The following is a 24946-nucleotide window of genomic DNA, read 5'->3' as shown; positions in this document are numbered from 1 at the left end:
TACACATCCTCGAGCCAAGCTCATCCTCGACCACCCCAGACATACTCACATGACCCCTCACCTCAGGAAACTCCACAGGCTACCAGTCATTAAGCGATGCCAGTACAAGCTACTCACCCACGCATACAAGGCATTACACAACAAAGGACCTGCTTACCCCAACCAACGCAGGACCTTTCACCAGCCCACCAGGACATTCTTTCTGGACCGCTCGCCCTAGCTGCCACCCATTGCATCTGCCGGACAAACAACGGAGGCCACGCGTTCTCCCATCTGGCGGCCAAGACCTGGAACGACCTCTCACTACACCTTAGAGCCTCGCCATCGTTCCAGTAGTTCAGAAAGGACCTCAAAACGTGGATGTTCAACCAATAGGAGAACTAGCAGCATTATCCGATAGCGTCTCGAGACCCTCATGGGTGAAGCAGCCACACTCCACAAATCCTGATTGATTGGCTGATTTTAACCTGATTTAAGAAAAGTTAGTGAAATGTTTTTGTTTGTGTGATTTGCAACGTTTGCATTTGCACTTTATTCCAAGTACTACATGCCAAATGCCAGTCGTAAGTCTGCAATTTTATTTGAGTGTTCACAAATGCATTGGCATCTTCCTATTCATTTGCTAGGAATATGATACAACTACATACACTGCAGTCTGGTCATTCTTTGTACAAAGCAAATTCAATTGCATGCTTGCAACTGGTTTATTGATTGTAGGCATGGTCGCCTTCATAAACGTTGTCTCCGTCTCTGCATTTCATTTGCAGGTTTTCCGACCACGACAATCAAATAACATTTCTTTGCTCCTTGATCCAAATGCATATTATTTACAGCTTTTACGGTAAAGACCTAAAACCTAATGCTTACAGGTAATACCGTTTGCAACCTAAAACCTCACATAATACCTTTGCATCATAACATGGGGGATTGGCTGTGATATAGTAGATCACTCAAGTTCAGCTGTGCTGCTGCTGCCGCAGTAAATTAATTAAGGAGTTTATCTTCTACGGTTCCAATTCTGAAACAATGATTTGAGCTGGTCACTAGAAAAACAATATTAAATGATTACTTGTACTTTTAGTATTAGATGTACCATTTCAAGTAGCTCCAGGTCGCTCCCTGCACCTTGGACCAATATCAAGCTCAGTCAAGGTGGAGTAGGTACTTAATTAAAAACAGAAAATGAGAACAAGCCAGACAAATGTCAGGAAAACAGATGTCCAAAATATTTTATGGCTTTGTTTTATCCAAAATATATTTTGCTTCTGATTAGTTCAGAAAAATAGAATTGTCTTTCTTGGCAAACAGATGCAGTTGATAAAGCACTTTTGTTCAGCATGTTGATAAGAGCTGATCAGAAGAATACAAAGTAGTACAACAGTGGCACTAAGGCGCGTTAATTTTTTCGTGTAGTGTTCTTTGAATTCTATGTGCGTAACTTTTGCTTTTATGCAACTGTTTCTTTACATACTGTTCAGTCCAAGAGCACTTTCTGTTCCAGCTTCTTGTTCGAGTCTACTGTTTCACCTACTATATGTATTTCGCAGGCCATTAGATTTTCTTTTGCATGTGTTATTAATTAAAGTGTTTTCAAAAACATTTCAAAGTCTTGCACTGATGCCTTGGCAATTTCCACACAAAACGCCTCATCGGGTAGGGATACAAATTTGTCCAGGGAGACATAGTTGGGTTTTGCTGGATCATACTGTGCTCGCCCCAGGAACGCAAGAAACATATGTCGTTCTTTGACTTTTAACACTCTAGTGTTAAAAACCTGCAAAGAAAAAGAGAGGTAAATAACATTAATTAATCGGTTCATGTAAACTGTGTGTGTAACATTTTTAAGTAACCTTTAAAAAAATTTTAAATTCTGCGTATAGAAATCCCATAGCAATCCGCTGGCACATGTGAAAGTATTCTAAGTTACTGTAGGTATTTACAATAGGCTTTACTTTTATACATACACACATGCGTAGGCACACACTCCCCTCCCCCTGCCCCCCCCCCACCCCCATCAATGGTGCCGGCCCAAGGTTATAGCAGTACATTTTCAATGTGTACACCGCATCCCTACACTCAATCCAGAAGCCCGAATTGTCTAACCCCCGCCCCAACATGAACAATGTAACAAACTGGGGACACTCGTTGGAGATTGTAAAACAAAAAAGGATACCTCATGTGAAAATCATTAAATGTACAGCGCAATGAGAATGATCAATAAAAATAAGTAATTTCAATCTGGTCTGGCTTCTAGATCATACAACTGTACATCTTGCACAGGTCATACCATACCAGAATGTCACAGTGGACGATGGGAAGGACAGATCCTGACAGTAGTCTCAGGCGGTGAGAGTGTCAGGGCTCCTTCTTCCAACCTTATGTGGGCATGCCTAGAGGTACAGCATTACTGGGATCAAATACAGGATTGTGTGAGTCGGGTATTAGGGAGTTCAATTGAGATCACCACCAAAAGATGTATACTTAAAGTGTGGGGGGAAAACAGAATCCCCAAATCCTCTAAATTGTAAGTCAATCTGGGATGCGCAACAGCCAACCAAAACATTGCCAGGTTATGAGGAGCTGGGACCCAACCAGCCCTGGCAACATGGAAAGAACATATGGACTGGTGCACTGCATGGTAGCAGAAACAGAAATCTATGAAAGGAGAGGCTGCCTCTAGAAATAGACCAATATCTGGGAAGCATGGCAAAACTATTTGGAGACTGCATTGGAATGCGAGTAGTTTGGAACTCGAGGTAAACGGTGGGGGTTTCTTTCTGTATTTTACAAATGGGCCAGGTGAGCTTTCTGTTATAGGTAGGAAGAGGGAAGCTCTCTGCTTTGGATGTCTCGAGTGGTAACCAGTTGTTCTGCATGTTATATGGTCAACAAAAAGAATTTAAAAAATACAACACCACAAATCCCAAAAATGCAAAGTAAATTGTGTTCTGTCACCAATTCATGATGAAAATTCACACAATTTACATTACACTTTTTGGATTTGTGTTGTATTGGTTAGGCATGCAACTGTTGTATTGTCATTTTGTGCATGATTTGCATGACCAGGATTTCTATGTTCGTCTAATTAAATATTTCTCAAATTTTGAGTGAATGAAATGCCCTGATGATCAACGGACTTACTGTTTTTGATCATTCTTATTACGCAGTACGTTTAGCGATTATCATATAAGGTATCCTTTTATTGGTTTAGAATTATTTTCAGGTGGTCCAACTTCCAGTGATTTAAGGACCTACACCCTCCCTCATTAAGGATTATTGCTGATCACTCCTTGAAGAGACAGACACACACGTTGGCAGTCTTGCACGCTCTACAGTGCTATAATTTGCCACGCAAAAACTGCAAGCACTCCTTCTAAAGTTTGCAATGGACATCATCCCTGGTGTACTTCTTTCACAAGAGGAAGTGGATGCAGTCCAAGTTGAAAAGTCACAATTTACTTACGGCAAAATGCACAGGATGGACAACATCCAGCACCCATAAACCATTCCAGATTTTCAGGGAAGGTATGCTGTGTTGAACACAGTTTGGTCTATCTCCTCTTCCTCCCAAATCTGACTTCTAAACGGACTACAGTGACACATATGTAGAGGATTATACTTGTTCTCTACGTGATCACTATTCCAAAACGGCCAGATCTCTGTCCTGTACAGTGCACGTCTTCTGAAGAAACTAGAATGACTGACACTAGGAGTATTTCATTAATGACATTCCTAACAATTTACAAAGCACCAGGGCAAACAACTGCACAGCACATAGAATTGCAAAGGTTCAGCAAAATGATACTTTAGCCAAGAAATAACGAAATGGAAAGAGAAGCAGAAGCATTTGTCACAGAATATACTGCGTTCACTGACAAAGTTAATGGAATTTTAAGAAAACATTGGTCGCTGCTTTTGGAAGTTCCTGCAATTAAGGATGAGATCTAGAAAAAAACCTAAAATTATCTTTAGGAAAGGTGATGCATTACAGGATTTATTGTGTCCTAGTTATGTTGTACCCTTACAAGAAGCCAAGAGTTGGCAGCCAGAAAGACCACACAGGTTTTTTCTATGCAATGACTGTAATATCTTCATATCTTGTAGGAATAGAACTAGGTGTTTTAAATATAATAGAAAGAAGGAATATACTATTCCACATTTTATTAATTGTAATGAGAAGTTTGTGGTATATGTCATTCGTTGTGACTATAGTTTGATTTATGTTGGCAGCACAGTTCGTAGCCTGAAAACGACGCATTCAGGAATATGCCAGAGCACTACACAACAGAGACAAGAAATACTCCATGATGCTTCACCATTCACTCCAGGTATAGGTACTATTGACCTGTTACGAACAAGAAGAACGGTGCGTTACTTAACTGCCCTTATATATATATATATATATATATATATATATATATATATATATATATATATATATATATATATAATGCTTACAATTAGCAATCTCTACTTAACATAGGTCCTGAAGAAAGCCCCCGACCCTTTTGGGCGAGCACTAGGCTGAAACATGTCGACCTTTCACATGGACGAAGAGGTGCTATAAAACAGTAACATTTCTATAAGCACACCGCCCTAATTTTTAACCTTGCCTTCTCTCCTACCGAATAAAGTTTCATTGGTAAGGGACAGGAAGCAATTTTAACTCACTATTTTCCACTATTCCTGATTACTACTGATATCACCAGTTGGTCTACCTCCAGGTGGAGGAAAGCACATTGTCAAAAAGACCCTATGATGATGCTTTCACGTTCCAAGAGACGCGGAGAATCAAAATATACCGCTTTATCTCTCCTATACGTGAAAGAGGGTTTTTGAGTTGGTCAACACACCCGACCCGGTAATACAGGTACAAGTGATCCATTCTCCCTTTGATTACTTACCTTTGATAGGAAGCCAAATGGTCTCTGCTTCTTCCTCCCGCTTTTGATTATATACTACTAAAGCAGCGTACAGCTGTGGGATATTCCTTTTCTCCAAAATTCACTAACAAGTTTTGTACACCCTATGGTAAATTTCCCAAAAGGAGAACTCTCAAAACCACTAAATTGGAAAGGTTATATAGAAAAAGACCCTAACACGTGGATACAAGAATGGCAGAAAACCCAGGACTCAGTTATACAGATGATGAGATCAATGTGATCTTATCAGCACCATCATTATTGCAAGAGAATGAGCTCACACAAACCTTAGCACAGGCAAACGAATGAGATGAACTTTCTGAAACTAAAAAAAAAGAACAAGTAAGAACATCCATCCACAGCCTGATAATGACGGAGTATCTCTGTGCTGACGCAGCACCAAAAGGACTGTGGGTACATAATGAACCCCGTATCTTTCTACAAGATTTGGCATTCAGAAAAGATTGGTCGGCTATATCATGGAAGTGTTTAAGGGACTAATTAGTCCTAATCATTAAAACAGCCACCAGACTTTCAGAAGCTTTGACTATAAAGATCCAAGGGAGAGGAGTTGGCCTAACGGCTAGGGCGGTCGACCTTGAATCTGGAGAACTGGGTTCGAGTCTCGGCAATGACGCTAAACATCCTGTGATTCTGGGCAAATCACTTAATCTCCCCGGTGCCTAACAAAAATGAATGTGTGTCCTCTTGTAACGTAACTGGTGCTATGTAAAGCGCTCTGATACCCGATTCGGGTCAAGTTTGCGCTATATAAAACTTTGCAAAAAAAAAAAGTTAGGGAGGCGAAGCTTAAAACTACTGTACATATCTCGGTCTACAAAAAATGGTTGGAAGAGATCAACTGAGAAATGAACGAAACTAAGCACTACATAATACAAAATAAAATACAGAAATTGGGAAAAGATCTCAAGCGATTTTCTCAAGAGAAGATGCACCCTTATGCAAAAGATGATTACAAAGCACCGGACCAATCGAGCGATAAAGACACTTCGGGTGACAATTCATCGGATAACTTGGACTGGAGTGGTGACGATACACCAAACATACAATGTGGTAGAGGTCAGAACAGACGCCAACAACGCCGCTGGCTAAATACGTGGCGGACACCAAAATATGGTGACCATCCTCCTCCTCTATACGAACCCTACATACCGAACTTCCAAGGGTGGATGAACCCTTACATGCAGGGACCACCACCTGCAGGACCAATGATGGGACCACACCAAACACAGAGACCCCCTTTTTTAGGGAGAGGCCGGAACAACTACAGAGCAAGAACGAAAGAAGTATCCTGGCCAGAACAGGAACGATAAGTACCGACTCGCAGCATGTCCAAGGAGAGACCGGGACCGAGCACGGCAACTCATTAGTAGTCAATTTGACAGAGTGGACCCTGACGGAAGACCAACAAGCGGACTAGGCGGGAACAAAAAGCTCTTGACCAACTACGCCAACTTGAAGACCTGATCATAAAACTGGTGGTCAAGGGAGGAGGCATCGTCATACTCAACAAAGCAAGTTATGATAGACAATGCCTGGATCTACTATCTGACACAAGGTTCTATAAAATACTACCCACGGATCCAACGGACAGATTGCAATGGATCATAGAACTAATGACTGATGAGGCAGAAACAAACTCTTGGATCTCGAAAAATGAAGCAGACTTCCCGAGGTCAAAATCACCCCTAATACGGTACTTCTATTCCCTACCGAAGATACATAACAACAGAATACCACCACCAGGACGTCTGATAGTCTCAGGGATCGGCTCAGTGCTCGAGCCCCTATCCCAATTTGCAGACTACTTTTCAAGCCCCTGGTACAAGGGACCCCGACGTACCTGAAGGATACACAAGACTTATTAAATCTACTCAAAGACCAACCGTTTCATGAGGAAACCATGTGCCTAGTAGGCCTTGAAGTGAAAAGCCTCCCAAAAGAAAAATCTCTAGAAACAATTGAAGAGATACTTTTCTCACAACAATGGGAATATAACATACCGAGACATTTTGTACTAGAGTGCTGCCGTCTGGCTCCAACAGAGATCTTCTTTGAATATAATGGAAAACTATACCTACAATGCCATGGGACATCAATGGGCAGCACCTTTGCCCCAAGTATGGCAGGGCTCTATGCAAGCAATTTTGAAAGAATACACATCCTGAATGACAACAACCCGTTCATCTCAAAGATTCTATTCTGGAAACGCTACATAGATGACATCATCATGATATGAAATGACACAAAAGACAGCCTACCAGACTTCTACGAGTGGATCAACAGCAGGGACTAGTCTTTAAAGTTCACATATGTAGCAGACAACCACAAACTGGATTTCTTAGACATCACTATCTATGCAGAGGATAACACTCTGAACACCAAAACGTTTTACAAACCTACGTCAAAAAATAGTCTTCTCTCCTACAACAGCTTCCACCCGCGACCCCTATGAGAGAACTTACCATACAGCCAATATCTGCGCATAAATAGAAACTGCAGCAAAGCAGAGGACAACAAATCACAGGCAAGTGAGCTATGTAAAAAACTCAAAGCCAGGAACTATCCTCCAGGAACGATACGTAAATGCCAGAAAAGAGCAAGAAATCAACCCAGAGAGAGCCTCTTAGAAACTTCACCGAAGGCAACATCTGACATCCTCACTTGTGTTACAACCTACAGTGTCGCTTCAAACACAGTGAAAAAATTGTCAATAAGAACGGGAGAATCCTGACCTCAGGATCTCTAAACTGGCCCAAACCAAGATTCGCAAACCGGAGGACCAAGAACCTCAAAGATTTTCTGGTACATACAAGACCGCTCACACCCCAGCCAAAGAGAGAAACTATTACCAACTTCTGGAACATGACCCCCGATAATTGGCCACTATCCATGTGGATCATGCTCTGTATGCAAACTGACAAGACCCACGAAGACCCAACAACTAACACCAACTTTGGAATGGACAATATGGTATCACACCAATTGCAACTCGACTCATGTAATCTACTTGATCACCTGTCCTTGCAAATTGAAATACATTGGGATGACGTGTCGCAAGATAAAACAGAGAATCTGCGAACACAAAAGCAACATTAACTGTAAGAAAGCAACCACGAAAATGAGCAATCACTTCATTGAGTCAAATCACACTGGCGATGAACTCTGGTGGGTAATCCTTGAAACTTTGGCAAGGAAGACTCACAACGCAGAACTAGTCTTATACGTGAAAGAACAGCGATGGGTGTACCGCCTTAAGACACATGAAACAGAACTGAATGATAACATTCCCTGGCACACCCTGTCACACTAACACCATAAAAACAACATCTTAGCCAAACAGACACTAACGACACAGATATCCCATTTGAACATATGCGTAACTACAATTGCTCAAAAAAACCATGGAGCTGGAATCAGTATCTACCAAAGAAGACACAGCTTCTGACTATCACTCAACTGAATTTAATGACACTTTCACTTATTTATCTGACATCAAGCCCCTGCGCTAATACAGATCACCCCCAATAACTTGCCATAGACAAATTATATCACGTTATTTATTATTTATCTTTCGCAACTGACCAAGAGACATGCAGACTCTCTACTATGCCTATTCATAGATGGCACTACTCAAAGCTTCCATAATTGCATACTTGGCACGTAAGTGAGCACTGTTCATTAAATAGAATTCTCTAAAGTAGCAATTATCCATGTACTTAGAAATAATATCCATCACAATTTGCCATTTTTCATGGTCTAAGTAATTAACCTTTCTTAGCTCCTAAACAGATACGCAGTCTCTACTATGCTTACTCACATTTGTCAAAAAAACAGCTCACGACGGGCCCGTGTCACCGGGGCACCGTAACAGGAGCGTGCACAAGCCAAGAAAACCTGCAATTCCAGGTATCCACAGATTGCAACTGTGCAGCAGCCAGGACACTTCAGTTTACGTTAGTACTTAATATCTTTATCCCCCCTACGATCAGATTCAAGAGCCCGCCGGTCACCCGAGGAAGCCCTAATTCGGGAATAATGAGGAATGCAAGTGATTTTGTTGAAATAACACTGAGCGTGCGTAACTTTTCCTCGACTTTCAAGACTGCCTTTCAGTATGTAACTTGTAGCCGTTTATAATTACACAATAAGCAAGCGCGTCTTCTGTGCAGACACTAACTATGTCTATATCAAAACACAGACAAGCGCGCCTACAAAGTGAATACGAGACCACGAGCACATCATTAAGTACATGCTCGTACCACATTTACCGGCAACACATGTTCAAATGCCAATCCACCGTGCTTCACCCTGTCAGTTTACACTGAAAAGTAGCACATTAACATTGAAATAAGAGACGGCGAGCACACTGCAGAGAACACGCTCGCCTTACCGGTGACAATAGCATCTCAGTTGAATTCGAATTGCTAACTAACCCACCGCGGCTCGTGCACACGATGCACAAATCACAGGACACACCGTGGTATTAATTTAGACTGTATGATCAATGAACAGCTAAAGCGCATTCTATCGATACGCAAGAGGAGCCTTATGTTTTCTCAAGTATATCCTTACAAGCTGCTGAGCCCAGCATTCACATAAACCAGCCGCCACAATTTTAAATCATGATAACAATAGAGTCACATTTGTAAGCTAAGGAGGTCCTGAAGAAAGCCCCCCGACCCTTTTGGGCGAGAACTAGGCTGAAACATCTCGACCTTTCACATGGATGAAGAGGTGCTATAGAACAGTAACATTTCTATAAGCGCACCGCCCTAATTTTTTAACCTTGCCTCCTCTCCTACCGAATAAAGTTTCATTGATAAGGAACGGGAAGCAATTTTAACTCACTATTGTTCACTATCACTGATCACTACTGCTATCACTAGCTGGTCTACCTACAGGTGGAGGAAAGCACATTGTCAAAAAGACCCAATGTTGATGCTTTCACGTTCCAAGAGAAACAGAGAATCCAGATCTACCGCTTTACCACTCCTGTACGTGAATGAGGGTTTTTGAGTTGGTCAACACACCCGACCCTGGTAATATAGGTACATGTGATCCATTCTCCCTTTGATTACTTACCTCTGATAGGAAGCTGAATAGATCTCTGCTTCTTCCTTCCTCTTTTGATTATATGTCACTATATAAATAAACATCCAAATATAGGTGTATTTCTTCTGCGAAATAAACATCCAGCACTCCAAAGTTAAAACTGGGCACTCGGTCTTTATTTTGATGAACGAGGTGTAACATCAACGCGTTTCGGCAGACTCACGCTGCCTTGTTCACGATGTTTGTGCACCATTTTTTTGTCAATAAAATACACATCAATTGGTGAATGACATCAAAGAGGGACTCAACATATAAAATCACAGGCTCTGCTTGATGCACTTTGGCCGCCATTTCTTAACATGTTCGTTCCTATTCCTTTAACATGTTTTTATATTGCACATTACGCCTACTCCCCTCTCCTCCCTTCATATTTTCTCTGAAATCATGTTAGAGTGTGTTACTTCTCTGTATATTTTCAAAAAGAGGGAGAGAAGGGAGAAGAAATATTTTTCCGCGACCCGATAATTAAAACTATTCTTTATACCGCCGGAATACCTTTCCTTGCACACATTCTTAATAGTCAATTATGGTCGAAGATATCCATACATTTCTATAAAATTTAGGATTTTTTCAAAGTGCAAGTGCAAATGATATTTGTTCTTAACGAACATATTCGACAAGTGCCTTTCTCATTTCATTATAACAATTGGTAATTGAAAGTGCTAGTGCTTGTTGTGCAAATTACGCAAGAAATCCCCATTCTACTATGTACAAATAATTGGTATATATAGCATATTATGGTTTTCTTCTATTGAAACAAAACCAAAGCCATTTTTTTATACATTCTGTAGAAAAATTAGATAATCAAAACAGTTTTTCTTAATGATGATTGTCATGACACATTTAAAGTGCAAGTGCTTATGTAAACTTAGGCATTTATCAAATAAAAGGCCTATTTACTTCCTTCAACCCGGCACAATTAAATAAACCAAAATAGGGATTATTACCACACATACATACATATTTACAAATATTAAGACCATATTTGAGATTTTTTTCCGCAGAGCGGTTGTTCATGTTGAATTCACCTCTATGTTGACAAATTTTCACCATTAAAAACAAGAAGGGCAAGAAACGAAAAAACAGCATATCATCAATGGTTTACCATGTGTGCAGTTTCCTATTCTCTATTTCTCTCTGAGTGTTTCAAGACAGACATGTGTAGAGATCCTCATCCACATTTAGCCCTTGTGGTTCTTTACAATTAAATTCTAGGATGAAATATGTTTCCAATCTCCTTAATTCCTTTTCCCTATCTCCTTCCCTCTTTTTCCTCGGGACTTCCGCTATGCAGGAATATTGTAAGAATACCGGGTTACTTTGATGATGGGTCTCAAAGTGCTATAGGATATGTTCTGTCTTGGTTTACGATTGCCCTCCTGTGCTGTAAAATTCGTTTATATACAGGAAGGGTTGTACTCCCTATATATACTTTCGGACAGGGGCATCGTAACAAGTAAACAACATAGCTAGATTTACAGGTCAAAAAACTCTTAATAACAATGGTTTTATTAAAAAATGTTTTAAAGTCAGTGCAATTTACGCCATGCTGGCACGCTTTGCATTTTGGGCATTTTCTAAAACCTGGCTTCTGATGTAACCAGGTGGGAGCTCGCCCTTTCACTTCCTGATATTCGCTCCTTACAACCAAGTCTTTCAGTGATTTTGATCTCTTATAGGTGATGTCAGGGTGTTTCTTCATTTTAGGGCCTAACACGGGATCATTTCTCACTAGATGCCAATGTTTATTTAAAATAGATCTTATTTCTTTATGCTTTTCATTGAACGTTGTTATGAATCTAGAGTTAATATGGTTTTTATTCTCCTCTCTCCGTGTTTTCCTCCGTTTTGTTCTTGATGGTTCAAACAGGATTTTCTGTCTGTCTAGGTTCCTTGCCTTAGATGAGGCCACCTTTATTACAGCCGGGGAATATCCTCTTTGGATGAACCTACAGGTCATCTCATTCTCAATTTTATCATACTCAGCCTGATTACTGCATGCTCTCCTTGCTCTAAAGAACTCCCCAAAGGGGATGCTCCTAATTAATGCATATGGATGGGCACTTTCCGCATGGAGCACTGTATTTCCAGCGGTAGCCTTACGGAACACTGAGGTCCCCATCTTCCCTCCCACCGGTTTGACCCGGATGTCCAAAAAGTCTATAGTGACTTTGCTGTGGTGACCTACAAACTCTAAATTAATTGAGTTCCGGTTCAGGTCTTTGATGAATAATTCTACATCTGTCTCCGTGCCCTGCCACAGCACGAAGACATCATCGATAAATCTAACCCACAGTAGTATGTGTTCTGACCAGTGCTCCAATGGACTGCCTCTGAGCACCTGTTCCTCCCACCAGCCAAGATGTAAATTCGCATAACTGGGGGCGAAACAGGTGCCCATCGCAGTCCCTTGTTCCTGCTGAAAGAGTTCATCATTGAACAAAAAAATATTCTTTGTCAGACACCATTCCATTAATTCTAAAATCATTTTGTTGTGCTCCAGGAGTCGAATTGGTCTTCTATTTAGGAAATATTCAGTTGCCTTTAAACCATCTATGTGTCTTATACTGGTGTACAGTGTTGCAATATCAAGTGTCAATAATAACATGGTCTCCGCATCCCATTGTATGTCAAAGATACACTTTAAAAAATCCGTTGAGTCTTTGATATATGAAGACAATGATTTTACAATCGGATTTAAAAAGTAATCTATGTAGCGTGATGCGTTCTCAAATAAGCTCCCACAAGATGAAATAATTGGTCTCCCTGGTGGACTGGTGAGACTCTTATGCACCTTGGGGAGCATATAGAACACCGGGATCGTTGGTTTATCTCTTTTAATACATTTGTATTCATCCCAGCTCAATAAGCCTTTGTCCTTCCACACATCCAGCCTTATGAAGAATAGTTCTTTCATTCTTTCATATTCCTTCATATTTATCCGGATGTAACAGGTATTATTGTTCAATTGATTGAGGGCCTCTTTTTTATACAGTTCCCTACCCCATAGAACAATGTTCCCTCCCTTATCCGAGGGTTTAATCAGTACTCTTTCTGGAGTTTATTCACTGTCTTGTGGAAAAGTGCTTTTTTTGGACACATTTTCTTTTTCTTCTGGTTTACCGCAACATATAGTTGTTTCATGTCCTTGGTTACATTTTCCCCAAAAATGTTGAGGTTGTCTTTTATAGATTGGGGCAAAAATCTGGATGGTGGTCGAAATGGGTATGATCTTCTTGATTCATCCCTACAATAAACAGCATTGATTGTTCCTCATTTTCTGGTGGGTTCTCTTCACTAGCCAGTAAGTAAACATAGTAATGATTATAGTTTCTGGTTTCATGGAATTGATCCTGTACTGAGAAATGATGGAGGGGAGGAGATTGCACATTAACCTTGAGGCAAAAAGAATGCAAGTGGATTTGTCATTTAAGGTCTATTCAGATGGGTTTTAATACTGATGATGAATTATCTTTTTTAATTTTTTATAGTGAGTTGTAAGTTGTATTAGGGCATTTATCTTGAAAGGTCATGACTGATGCTGGTAGGTTACTTGCCTGAGTAGTGATAATGAAGTTGGATACTTGGTACTGTAGCGAATGCATAGATTTACCCTAGGCGATATGTGATGCTGTTTGTTATTTGAATTGATGTATACATATCATTTAGATTGAATTTATTGTTTAGGATTTGTGGGGTTGGATTAGATTGCAACGCGTGACCAACAAGATTGGTTTTATTGATTTAGACTGGGACATTTTCTGACTAGACGAAGATGGCAGCTTCGAATTTAGAATACGTAGCTCTGTAATCCAGGGAAAATATAACAAGGAATTGGTAAATGTTTTTAAGGTCTTCCCTTTTCCCATTTTGGTCGAGGGTTTAAAATAAACATACATATTTTTTCTATTTGAAGAGAGTATAGTTGGTTATATTGGATTGGTTTCATTGCTTTAAGATGGTGGCATTTCTAACTAGACTATGATGTTGGCCTTGCCTTCGGAATACTTGTGCCTGCCCTCTTTATGCCAATATTCCACGCCGTCATTGTTTACAGATGGGAGTTCATTAGAAATGGATAGATGGCATAAACGCCCTATTTGGCACTTGTGATTGGGTTTTTGATTGTATACATATCATTCAGATTGGATTTATTTTTAAAATTGTTGATTTGACCAATACACCTTACCAGCAGATGGGTTTCACTGTCCTAGATTAGAATTGTTTTTGACCAGACCAAGATGGTGTTTTTGTATCCGGAATGCTTGTGTCCGTCATTCAGGGAAATTGTAATATTAAATTGCTGGAACTGCTTTTTAATATCTCACATTTTATATCAAATTAGTTGAGGCTTTATAGCAAATATACATTTGTTTTGAAGAAGAGGTTGTAATTGATTGGACTAGGAAATCGTTTTTATTGTTTTAAAACAGGATTTCCTGACTAGCCCATGTTGGCGGCCGTATATTTGGAATGTTTGTGCCCGTATTACACGCATCAATATCTTGTGTTCCCATTGGTTATGGGTAAATGATAAATAGTAATGGATAAGATGGCAGATCTTAGTTGAACGCCATCATGGATAGTGATTTGGATAAGCTACCATGTGTTTTTGGTACATGTTCTTTTGTTAGCATCTGTTTTCTTGATATGCTTTTAGGAGTGGACCACACTGGGGTAGTTGAACTTCTCCTTTATAATTTTTTCTTGTTGGGTATGGACATATTTCTTTGCACACACATGGGTCGATATATTTCAAGACGGCGTCCACGGCACACCTTCTATTATGTGGTCATGTCTTGACTTTGTGGATGGTGATTAAGTTTCTATGCGACTGAGTTTTCAAGAATCTTTTCTGTGCTCTTATTATTTTTCTGGCAGTTGAGCTGAGGAAATTTTCGGCTTAAATTTTAAAATGTTGGTGTTTCCAAGGAGCTTTTTTGTGCTTTCATGTTTTTTTTCATTAAATGTGTTGGGGAGACATCGATCTTTTGCCTTATTTTAAATGTTTATGTCGATTATTTACAATAGTTGTTTGAAGAGACCTGAATTTTTGCTTCAATTTCCTGTATTTTAGTTCTGAATTTGGACAGACAAGATATCAGATGAATTCAGTTTCAAGAGCTACTGTCTATTTTAATACAATAATCTATTTACTCATAACATCCAGGTGTTTCAATTCTGTGTTTGATCTTAATCATTAACTAGATATCGATTATTGCCTACATTACTAATGATTGTATGGACTTGGATGTATTGTGACCAAAAACTACTGTAACAAACCAAAGGGGCCAGAATCACAAGGATCTGGCTTTTTCGTAAGCACTGGATGTACACCTGCTAACCATACGATTATGCAGCAGATCAGACTGTTGCCGGGTTTCCCCAAATGTTTGGTTGCACATGGTTTTAATAAGCTTTTATTTCACTTATTCTGTTCTGTGCTTCTTTCTGTTCATTCTTAATGCCTTTGTTATACTTTTTTCTGTATTTTCTATGTTTCATTGTTAAGTTTGATATCCTGATTATTCATTGACCTGTTGTTTGGAAGTACTTATAAGAGTCCATTTCAATTGGTAAAAGTTTGGCATTCCTTAACCATCAATTTTGGGTTTTGATTCTGTGATTAAATTAACGTGACTACATTTGCAGTCTTTTTAGCGTTTTTTAGTATTTTTTAATGTGATTTATTGTGTTTTGTACACATTGTAACTATGCTGGCATATTATTATACTTTTGTTATTATCTGTAGCCCGAAGAAGTTCACTTGAACAAAACATGTTGGCTGTATGAGCTCTTATTTTAATGGAAACAAAAGGGTTTGATCTAGAACATCAAGGCGCTTCATATCGGTTTCTTATACATACTGGACTAAAGAACTTTATTTCTCTAATAGAGGGCTCCCTAGTAGAATTGTTTAAATAATGATATTCCTATGACAAGACCAAAATCGACAGTGGGGAGTTGTAAATACATCACTGAGGATTTCTGGACAAGTATGTGAAGCACAAGATATAGGACTTTTAATCCTCTCAATATATTGGTGCGCATAATATAGGGAGAATGGTATCAGAAACAAAATCTAGCGAAAGAGAGGAGTTTAAAACATTTTGAAAATTTAAGAAGCTGTGGCTCTCAGCAAATGGAGGGTGGTAAAAGGCATTCCAGCCCTTGGCCGTGATCACAGGAAAGGAATGCCCACCAGCCAGATTCTGCAAAACATAGGTACGTACACAAGGTAAGCGGAAGAGGAGCGCAGGACTATTTCTTAAAAGGAGAGAAGTGATATAATTCTTGTGCATAGTTGAATTAACTGCCTTGTAACAGACGCATAAAGCTTTAAAGAAGCATCTTTGCTGAAGGGGCAGCCAGTGTAGTTTTAAAATACTGGAAAAGTTAGGATCAGATAAAAGGAGCAGCGCTGCAGCTTTTTGAATGATCTGTAACATGTGGTGTAGACAGTGTGGCAGCCCCATATGCAGCGCTATACAGTAGTCCTGTCTACTGATAACCAATGCCTGGACCAACTGTTGCTTAAATGCTGATGGAATCAATGGCAAATGTTTTTTAAAAGCCTAACAAAGAGGAAGCAAGTAAAAGTCATAGTCAGGATGTGAACATCAGAAGACAAGTGCACATCAAAAATGCGGAAGCAGGTACAGGACACAGTCCAAGAGAATGAAGCCACCAGGCAGACTACTTCTCTAAAAATACAGGACTTCCGTCTTGTCAGAATTCAGACGCAGGGAGTTGGCACTCATCCTGTTGGCAATAGCCAACATGCAAGGTCTGAATTGATTGCGAAACTCTGAGCTGTTGTCCAGATGTACAACAAGCTGGGTATCATAGACATAAGCATAGAAAAGGAAGCCAAAGAACATAATAAACTATGCAAGAGGCACCACATAAAGATTAAACAAGGCAGGCTGAGGGCCGAAAGCTGAGGGACACCATAACTATGGGTCATAACGAAGAGGGGTACGGCCCGAGAAGAACTGCTCGTTACGAACTCCCTTTGACAGTTCATAAACTTATGACCTTTAATGTTCATAAAGATGAATTTAAACCCATGGTCTCTTCACTTTGGAGACTGAGTATTGTCTGTGGTCTAGAGTATACATTCAGAAACTTCAAGATGCTCTGAAAAGTTCCCAAACTGATTTATCTCATGAGGTTAACTCATCAATAGACCTTTTTAACTGGGTCACCGATGCTTTGGATAAAACTCTCCATAAGAAATAAGGGAAATCCTTCTGCTTAACACCGTCGTCACTGTGGTATACTGCTGAGCTAACATTACAGCTGAATTGTGCAAAGAGATCTTGCATGTGTTCTTAAAATTCAGGGGGGTTCCAAACTCCAGCAAAAGGTTGCAGGAACATAAAAAAAGGCAGCAGGAGGATTTTAACTATCTCAAGATATCCTCTGCCTCAAAGAGAAGCTGGCCATTTCTGAAGCAGAAGGATAACTTATATGTACCCCAAAACTAACTATGTTTCATGGATGAACCTATACATTATTCTGAGGTAGCAATCCAGGCCACTTACGTATTTAGTTGTCAAGACTTCTGGAGCCATTAGAAAATGCTGCATTCACAGACGCTAGTCAATCTCAAGGTACACATTTTTGCACTCTATTTTCTTGTACTCTGATACAAATTCCCTTTAAAATATCCTTATATCAGCAAAACGCAGATGTGGCATACTTTACCTTCAAGACATCACTGTAAGTTTCTAAAGTGATATTTTTGGCAGATGAATTTTAAACTGCCCAATTCCTAATACAGGTTTATTACTTCAGATCCTATTCCTTCCAGTGTTCAGAGGGATGAACATCAAATAAGTGCAGCTGTGTCTGAGTACTAAAAGACCCTGATACAAGTTTTTGGTTTGCGCTTGGTGTGTAGGACATGCACAAAAGAACATTTTAAAGATTTAACCATGAAAATGGGCAAAATTTGCACGGACATGAATTCCCGGTGAGCATACATTATGCGTATTTCTTGGTCAGACATTTTAATAATTTTTAATTTCTGAGTTATGTTGTAACTGCCTTTCACCCTTTTGGTAAAGGGCTACAATACTCTGCACTTTACGAGTATTTTGTGGGACAAAATCACATTCTTGGGAGTATTTTTGCTAGTGTGGAATTCTATCAAAAAAATTAAACACCATCAAATTTGCTGATTGGTGTTGAAAAGTGTACCGTGAATGTCACGAGCCCTACGAACAAAAGGCACAATGATTGTTCTATGTAGAAAGTAGGCCCACCATTTATTTACACAATATTTTTATAAATACATTTTTAGAAGTACATACATTTGCAGTGCAAACAAGAGACATTGTTGAGTGATTAGTAGACAGAATCAATTCATGAGCAAAACAATTACAGCTTAGTGTTTGCATAGCCCACATTTAACGGTTTTACTTTATTGCATGTGTCTGCATCGTAAATTCAGGTGAGTGGGTGCTCCCTTTCCACTCTGATTACTCTGTTAGTAGCGGTTGAGGTTCACCCGACTCATACCCCATTTCTAATTCGTAATATCGTAGCCAGGGGCCCCAGATCTTGGAGAATTTCTTAGGGCATCCTCTTGTTTTATATGTCACCTTTTCTGCCCCCATATAAAGGTCCATCCCTGCTCTCCATTCGGCCATTTTTGGAATCTTTGGGGCAGCCCAGTATTTTGCAATGTCTCTTTTAGCTACCACTAATCCTAGGTTACATAGCCTAAGGGTATGTCCACATCCGAGGGTATACCTAATAGGGCATATTTGGCATCTCTCAGTAGTTGTGTCCTTATAATCTTACTGAGTTCCTCAAACAAATTAGTCCAATATGATTGTATATGGGAGAATTCCCACAAGGTATGAATGTACGTCCCTATATCCCTACCACATCTCAGACTCTCCACGGATACCGCCATTCCTATTTTGTGGAGGTGACGTCTATCGAAGTAGGCCCTATGGAGGATTCTAAATTGTATCAGTCTTAGTCGTAATTTGATAGCCACCGCTCTTGGATACATTAGGGCTGCCTCCCAGTCCACATCTTCTCGGTCTCCCTGGGTATTTTCTCATTTTGTCCTAAGGTCTTTTAATTATCAGGGATGTTATTCATTAGAGTTTTATATGTCCACAAGATGGCTTTCTCCGATATTTCTCTCATTAGGAGTCTCCCCTCTAGTGGCGCATAATCGGGTATATAGGTTATGTCGACCCTCTCCGCCCTCCATGCATGTTGTAATTGCAAGTATTTGTATCTTTGGTTGTCGCTAAGCCGGTATTCCCGTTGTAGGGAGTTAAAGGCCACCAGAGACCCTTCCTCTAGGAGGTCTCTAACTTTGGATATCCCAATTGTACCCCATGCCTCAAATCCCCTTAGTTTCCCTAGTTCAGGTAGGCGTGTGCCTTCCCAGATGAAGGTTTCTTTTGTAAGTGTCTTGTCCCATTTCATTTGCCTCTCAGCCCCTTTCCATGCCTCTATCACTCTCTGGGTAGCCGATAGGTGATGTCAGAGTCCCTTGCCCCCATATATGTAATGAAGGTAGGAGTGGGATTTGAATTGACCTCTCTAGAGTATATGTCGGGTGGTCCCCCGGGAGATGTCCCCATTCATTGATAGCTATCATGTGTGCCGTGCGATAGTATGATCGTATGTCTGGGAGCGCTATCCCACTGTTGTATTGGTTGCGTTGGAGTGTCTGGAGTGTGACCCTCGGTTGACCCCCGTCCCATTGTAGTGAGCTCACTTCCACGTCTATAGTCTTAAATATTTCCTCTGGTATCTTATTATATGTGTTTTGGAGAACGTATAGCAATTTGGTGAGCGTGATCTTTTTGAACATAGTCCCTCTGCCTAGTAATATCAGGGGCAGTCGTCTCCATCGTTCAGCGGCCCCATGGAATTCCGTTGTTATGCTCCGGATATTGTGCTCAAGGCTCAATGAGACCCTGGTAGTTATGTAGATGCCTAAATATTTAAATCCCTCATGTTCAACAGGCAAGTGGATGGGGAGTTCTTGTGTCTCTATAGGTCCCCCTGTTAGGTAAAGACTTGATTTATGCAAGTTAATGTTATACTCTGCGTGACAACCAAATTCTTCAAACACGTGTAGTATGTTTGGGAGTGTCACAATGGGATTGGTGACATATAGCAGGATGTCATCGGCATATAATGAAATCAGTTCGTCGTGACTTGTGTCATTGTTTGCCTCAAATCCGCTTAAGTCTGTGTGAGCCCTAGCTAAGCACGCTAGCGGTTCTAATATTAATGCAAATATCAGGGGCGACAGCGGGCAGCCCTGTCTGGTGGCCTATTCCACTAGGAACTCCATCGGCATTGCACCACTGACCCGTACTCTCGCCCACGGTGCAGTGTATAGTAACTCTATCCATGCCAGAAACCTTGGACCAAATCCAAACCTCTGTAGCACAAGTCTCATGAACGGCCATTGTATGGCATCAAAAGCCTTTTCGGCACCTAGGGCTAGGAAATTTTTGACCTTATCTAGCCAGTTCGATAGCCAACACAGATAAAACCCAGTCGATCTCCCTGGCATGAACACTGACTGATCTGCATGAACGAGGGAGATAATAACCAGCAATAATCTTGTCGCTAAGATAGTGGCCAGCATTTTAGTTTCTATGTTTAGAAACGAGATCAGTCGGTAAGAGCCACATTCCGTAGCGGGTTTCCCTGCTTTATGAATGACTGCCACGGTGGCTGTCCGAAGATCTACCCTCTGCTGTCACCACTCCCGGTCCTCTGGGGACAGGGAGGGAAGTTTAATCGTGCTAAGATAGTGCTAAATTTGGAGATCTTCTGCCAAGGTTCAAGCTCTATATAGATCTGTATAGTTGCTCACAAATGCATCTGCTAAATCTTGTGCTGTCGTTAGCATTTTGTCCCCTTTATGTATGGCAGACACCCACCTAGTTTCTCTCTTCTTCCTGCCAAGCCACGCCAGCAGTCCCCCGGCCCGATCTCCAGTCTCGTACATGCAATGCTGTGTGGCAAGGATAAGTGATTTTGCCTCTCAGCGGGCTAGCGCCTGATATTCCCTGCATGTTACTTATATCTGTTGTAAGAGTCACTGGTCTGTGTCTGGGCCTAAGCCTCTCTCCAGCTATAGGAGCCGATTTTCAAGGGCTTGAACCTCTTTTCTTCTCTTATAGGCTATTGTATTTTGTGCCCTGTCTCAAAGTACAGGTTTGAAAGCCTCCCATAAGACAAATGCGGAGGACACTGACCCCTCGTTTTCGTGGTGATATAGTTCTGACCCTATCCTAATGTCGTGAGCAATTTCTGCGTCTCGGAGGTTCCAGGCATTGAGCCTCCAACTATTGCATGTTTTTCGGGGTCGTCCTCTGACTTGGAGCAAAAAGGGGGGAGTGGTAGGACAGGCCCCTGGCTAGGTAGTCTGCTTTAACCCCCGTCCCTATTTCCCCTGCCGGGCCTAGAAGGTAGTCCAATCTGGAGAGGGCTTTGTGCGCTCCTGGAGAAGTATGAGTAGGTGTAGCCTAAGGGTTGGTGTTGACGCAGAGGTCAGTCAGGCCTAAAGTCTGTATGAATCTGGCCAGTGGTGTGGTTCCCCCGTTGATCGGTTGTTACGCTCGTACGGTCCATACAAGGACCCACTACATCATTAAAGTCTCCTCCTACTTTGTGGATTGAGGAGTCAGAGTCCAGTAGGATCTCTGCCACCTTATCCAGAGTCTGCTGTTGCAGCCTTGGGGGTGCATATACACTGACAAAGGTGAGTTTCCGTCTTCCCCAAGTGTCTACCCAGGTTTTATATATACAAAAGGGTGTTGTCTTTTTAATTAGGATGCCCCCCCATAGATCCTGATGAGGATCCTGCATGTGCAAGAGTTGTTTATGTTCCTCTCCCAAGAAAGATGCAATGGGTGCCCCGGAGGTGCGTTTCTTGGAGGAGGAATACATCTGGTTTCAGTCTCCTAAAACAGTTGGCCACTAGCCTCCTCTTAATTTTATGGCCCAGGCGTTGACATTCCACGTCATTACAGAGTACCCTTCCTCATTTCCTGAGTGTTGTGTCGGTCCCTTTCACAGTTCTTGTATGTGTGATGTTGAAAGTGTGGATTTGACTGTGTACGCTGTCCCGATGTCCATTTGTTCTATAACATACCCAAAACTGACCCCCCTCCCGTTTCTTCAAGCTGATAGTACCCTTAATCCCTTCCCTCCCTACCCACTCTCTCCCACTGCCCATGCACTTATCCCGAACTTTTAACATGACAACTGTGTTGTAGGTTAAGCTTGAGAGGTCAGTAGCCTCACCCTTCTTCCTTAATAAAAAACCAACAACGCAACTATTGGTGTGTCAAACGACTAGACACCCAGACCCTTCTGGCAAGTGCCGTCTTACTCTTTTTTTCGGCTTCGACTGGCCCACTTATGTCATCCTTCCTCGCTCTCTTTGTGTGTTACTTGCAGGGGATTTTCTCTTGTTGCTGTGCCAACTTCCAGCTCCTCTAGGCGGGTAATCTTTTGCAAGAGTGGGTGATCACGGTCTGTTCCCGTCGAGTGTTCCAGATCAGAGGGGTCAGAAGTGGCTAGTCATCTTAGTCGGCCTTTATGGTGTTTCTTCCCGGTCTTAATTTGTGATTGGCCATCTTCCGTGTCTGAGGTGCATGTCTTTTCCTCTGTGGCCCCCTTCGATCCCAGGGGGGTGCCCCAGCTCAACTTGCCCATTCACCTTGAACCACGCTTTAGTTTCAGTCTTTGTGGTCGGGGTACTGTGTCGGGGGTTCGGCCCAAGTGAGGAACTCCTGTCGATTCACTCCATTTCTGTATAAGAGGACGTTCTTCTATCCAGTTCCATGCTTCCTCTGGTGTTTGGAAGAAAAATGCATTACTATGGAAAATTATCTTTAGTTTTGCTGGAAAGAGGAGTATGTAATGGTTGTGGAAATTTCGTAGCTTTTCTTAGACAGAGTCAAATGTTCTCCTTTGTTTCCGAACTTCTCGAGAATAGTCCAGGAACGCCATTGTTTTAGTTTAATTGAGACGAATCTCTCCAGCTCGCCTCACTGCGCGGAGTATCAGGTCCCGTTCTTGATAATTCAAAAAGCGGGTAAGTAGCAGCCGTGGGGGCATACCTGCCGAGAGCTTCATGTTGGGAATCCTGTGGGCACGTTCAACTACGAAGAAAGGTGAGAACTGTGCTTTTGGGAGAGTGTCTTTAAGCCATTTATGTAGAAAGGTTGCCACATCCGCTCCTTCAATTCCCTCAGGGAAGCCTATGAAGCGTAGGTTGTTTCTGCGTGCGAGATTTTTCACGTCGTCCACCTTCCAGGCTATCTCCCTCATGGATGCAGAGAGATTAGTAACTTCCTTGCGCAGGGTGTGTGTCACATCTTCTACTACCGATATACGCTGTTCTGCTAATGTTACTTTTCCAGCTATGTTGCGTAGATATTGTCGGAGTACAGTAACATCAGTGCGGACTTCCTCTATTTTATTTTCCAATGCTTCTCTGGAGGATTGTATCGCCTGCAGGAGGATTGCATTGTCTGGCATTGCTATACCTGTACCCGCCTTCTCTAGGGTAGAGGGAGGGCACGAATTTTGAAAATGTGTCCATTTTCCCATGTATCTGTGGTTTCTGCTCCTTGTCTCTGGCCATTAAGGATAATTGCGGTCAGGGTGCTGCTAGATAGTGGACTACCGGTCCTGGTCTTGTCACGCCCCAGGGTCCTTTCTTGGACAGTTTCTTCCTGATCTCTGTATAAGCTGCCCTGGTCATCAAATGCATGTGTATCTATTCCGGCTTCCTCTGAGTCTGTTGTGGACGTCTCTTGGCCTTGCCAGGTGTTTTATCGTCACAAGCTGGTCTCTAAGTGCAGCCTCCAGTTTCCCTCGGGCTATCCCTCCCTGTTTTCGGTGGGTCAGGTTGGGTCTTTTTCAGCAGAGCAGACCATCTATTTATCATCTATGTTGTCCCGGTGTTGTTTTCTCAGGGCTCCAGGTCTGGTGGAGGGTCACCAAGTCTCTCGTGTATGCATCTCTTCCAATCCCAGTGTACGATAATCGTGGGCTCGTGTCTCCCTTGCTTCTTTTAGACAGACGGTTTATTCCTAGCAAGGATTGGTGCTGGGACCGAGTCTGAGACCTGTGAAATGGTGTCAACTCCTGGAAAGTTGTTTGGTTCCTGTGTCGTTCACCAACACACTGCCGCCGTTTTCACCACGCTGTCACTGGCCTCAGTAGCCTCCCCCCTCCCCCACCGGGTTCACCTTCTGGGTCCCTCTTTTCGTGGGAAGAATCTTGTCACACACACTCTTCTGGGTGTCTCCTGCCAGTTTTCCCCACCTTCGTGGTCAGCCATTCTGAGGTCACGATTCCCTCTCCCAACCTAATCTACAATGAGTTCTAGGTAGGAAAAATGTAGTTTAGGTTCTGACCAAGCGTTGTCTTCCGCTGCCCAGAGTTTTAGGTTTACCTCAGAGACATTTTTTGTTAGAATATGGGTCACCTGCATACGCTTGACCGGTGCTCTGCTGTTTTGTTAATTGGCTTCTGACACTTGTGGCCTCACTGCTCAGTTGTTGGATCAGATTCCGATACTGTGTGATCCTCCAGTTTCAGGATTACGCTCTGTCTATATGCCGTCTGTTCAGCCACTTGTCGTGAGCCGATTTTGCATTCCTTCCGTCCGCTGCTGGACTGCGGGTCTCCCGCACTTCCAATCTGATGGTGTGGTGTTCGAGGGCGTAGATCTCCTTGCGTCCTCCGGCGGAGGTCCACCCATGGCAGCACCTGGGGTACCCGCCCGCACAGTCGCTCCTTTGGGACTGTACGTCACCAGTGCTTCCGCCAGCCTGATGTTGTTGCTGTGTTCCACAGCGGCGCTTCCTCTAGGA

The 24946-nt window shown here is 41.9% G+C and overlaps 1 protein-coding gene across 4 annotated transcripts in view; it reads right to left on the bottom strand.

The window, feature by feature from the left end:
- Positions 1–555: 555 nt before the first annotated feature.
- Positions 556–24946, bottom strand: part of MTERF3 (mitochondrial transcription termination factor 3) — a 186685-nt gene continuing 162294 nt past the window's right edge. For all 4 annotated transcript variants that reach the window (XM_085605216.1, XM_085605217.1, XM_085605218.1 and 1 more), the window contains exon 8: positions 556–1774. In XM_085605216.1, coding sequence (XP_085461342.1) covers positions 1580–1774 — 195 coding nt within the window. In that variant the 3' untranslated portion in view covers positions 556–1579. The remainder of the gene's footprint in view (positions 1775–24946) is intronic.

This window comes from Triturus cristatus, chromosome 5_1, assembly GCF_964204655.1.
Source record: "Triturus cristatus chromosome 5_1, aTriCri1.1, whole genome shotgun sequence".
NCBI classification, from domain to species: Eukaryota; Metazoa; Chordata; class Amphibia; order Caudata; family Salamandridae; genus Triturus; species Triturus cristatus.
The sequence above is the reverse complement of the archived record's forward strand: the minus strand, read 5'-3'. Positions and strand labels throughout refer to the sequence as shown.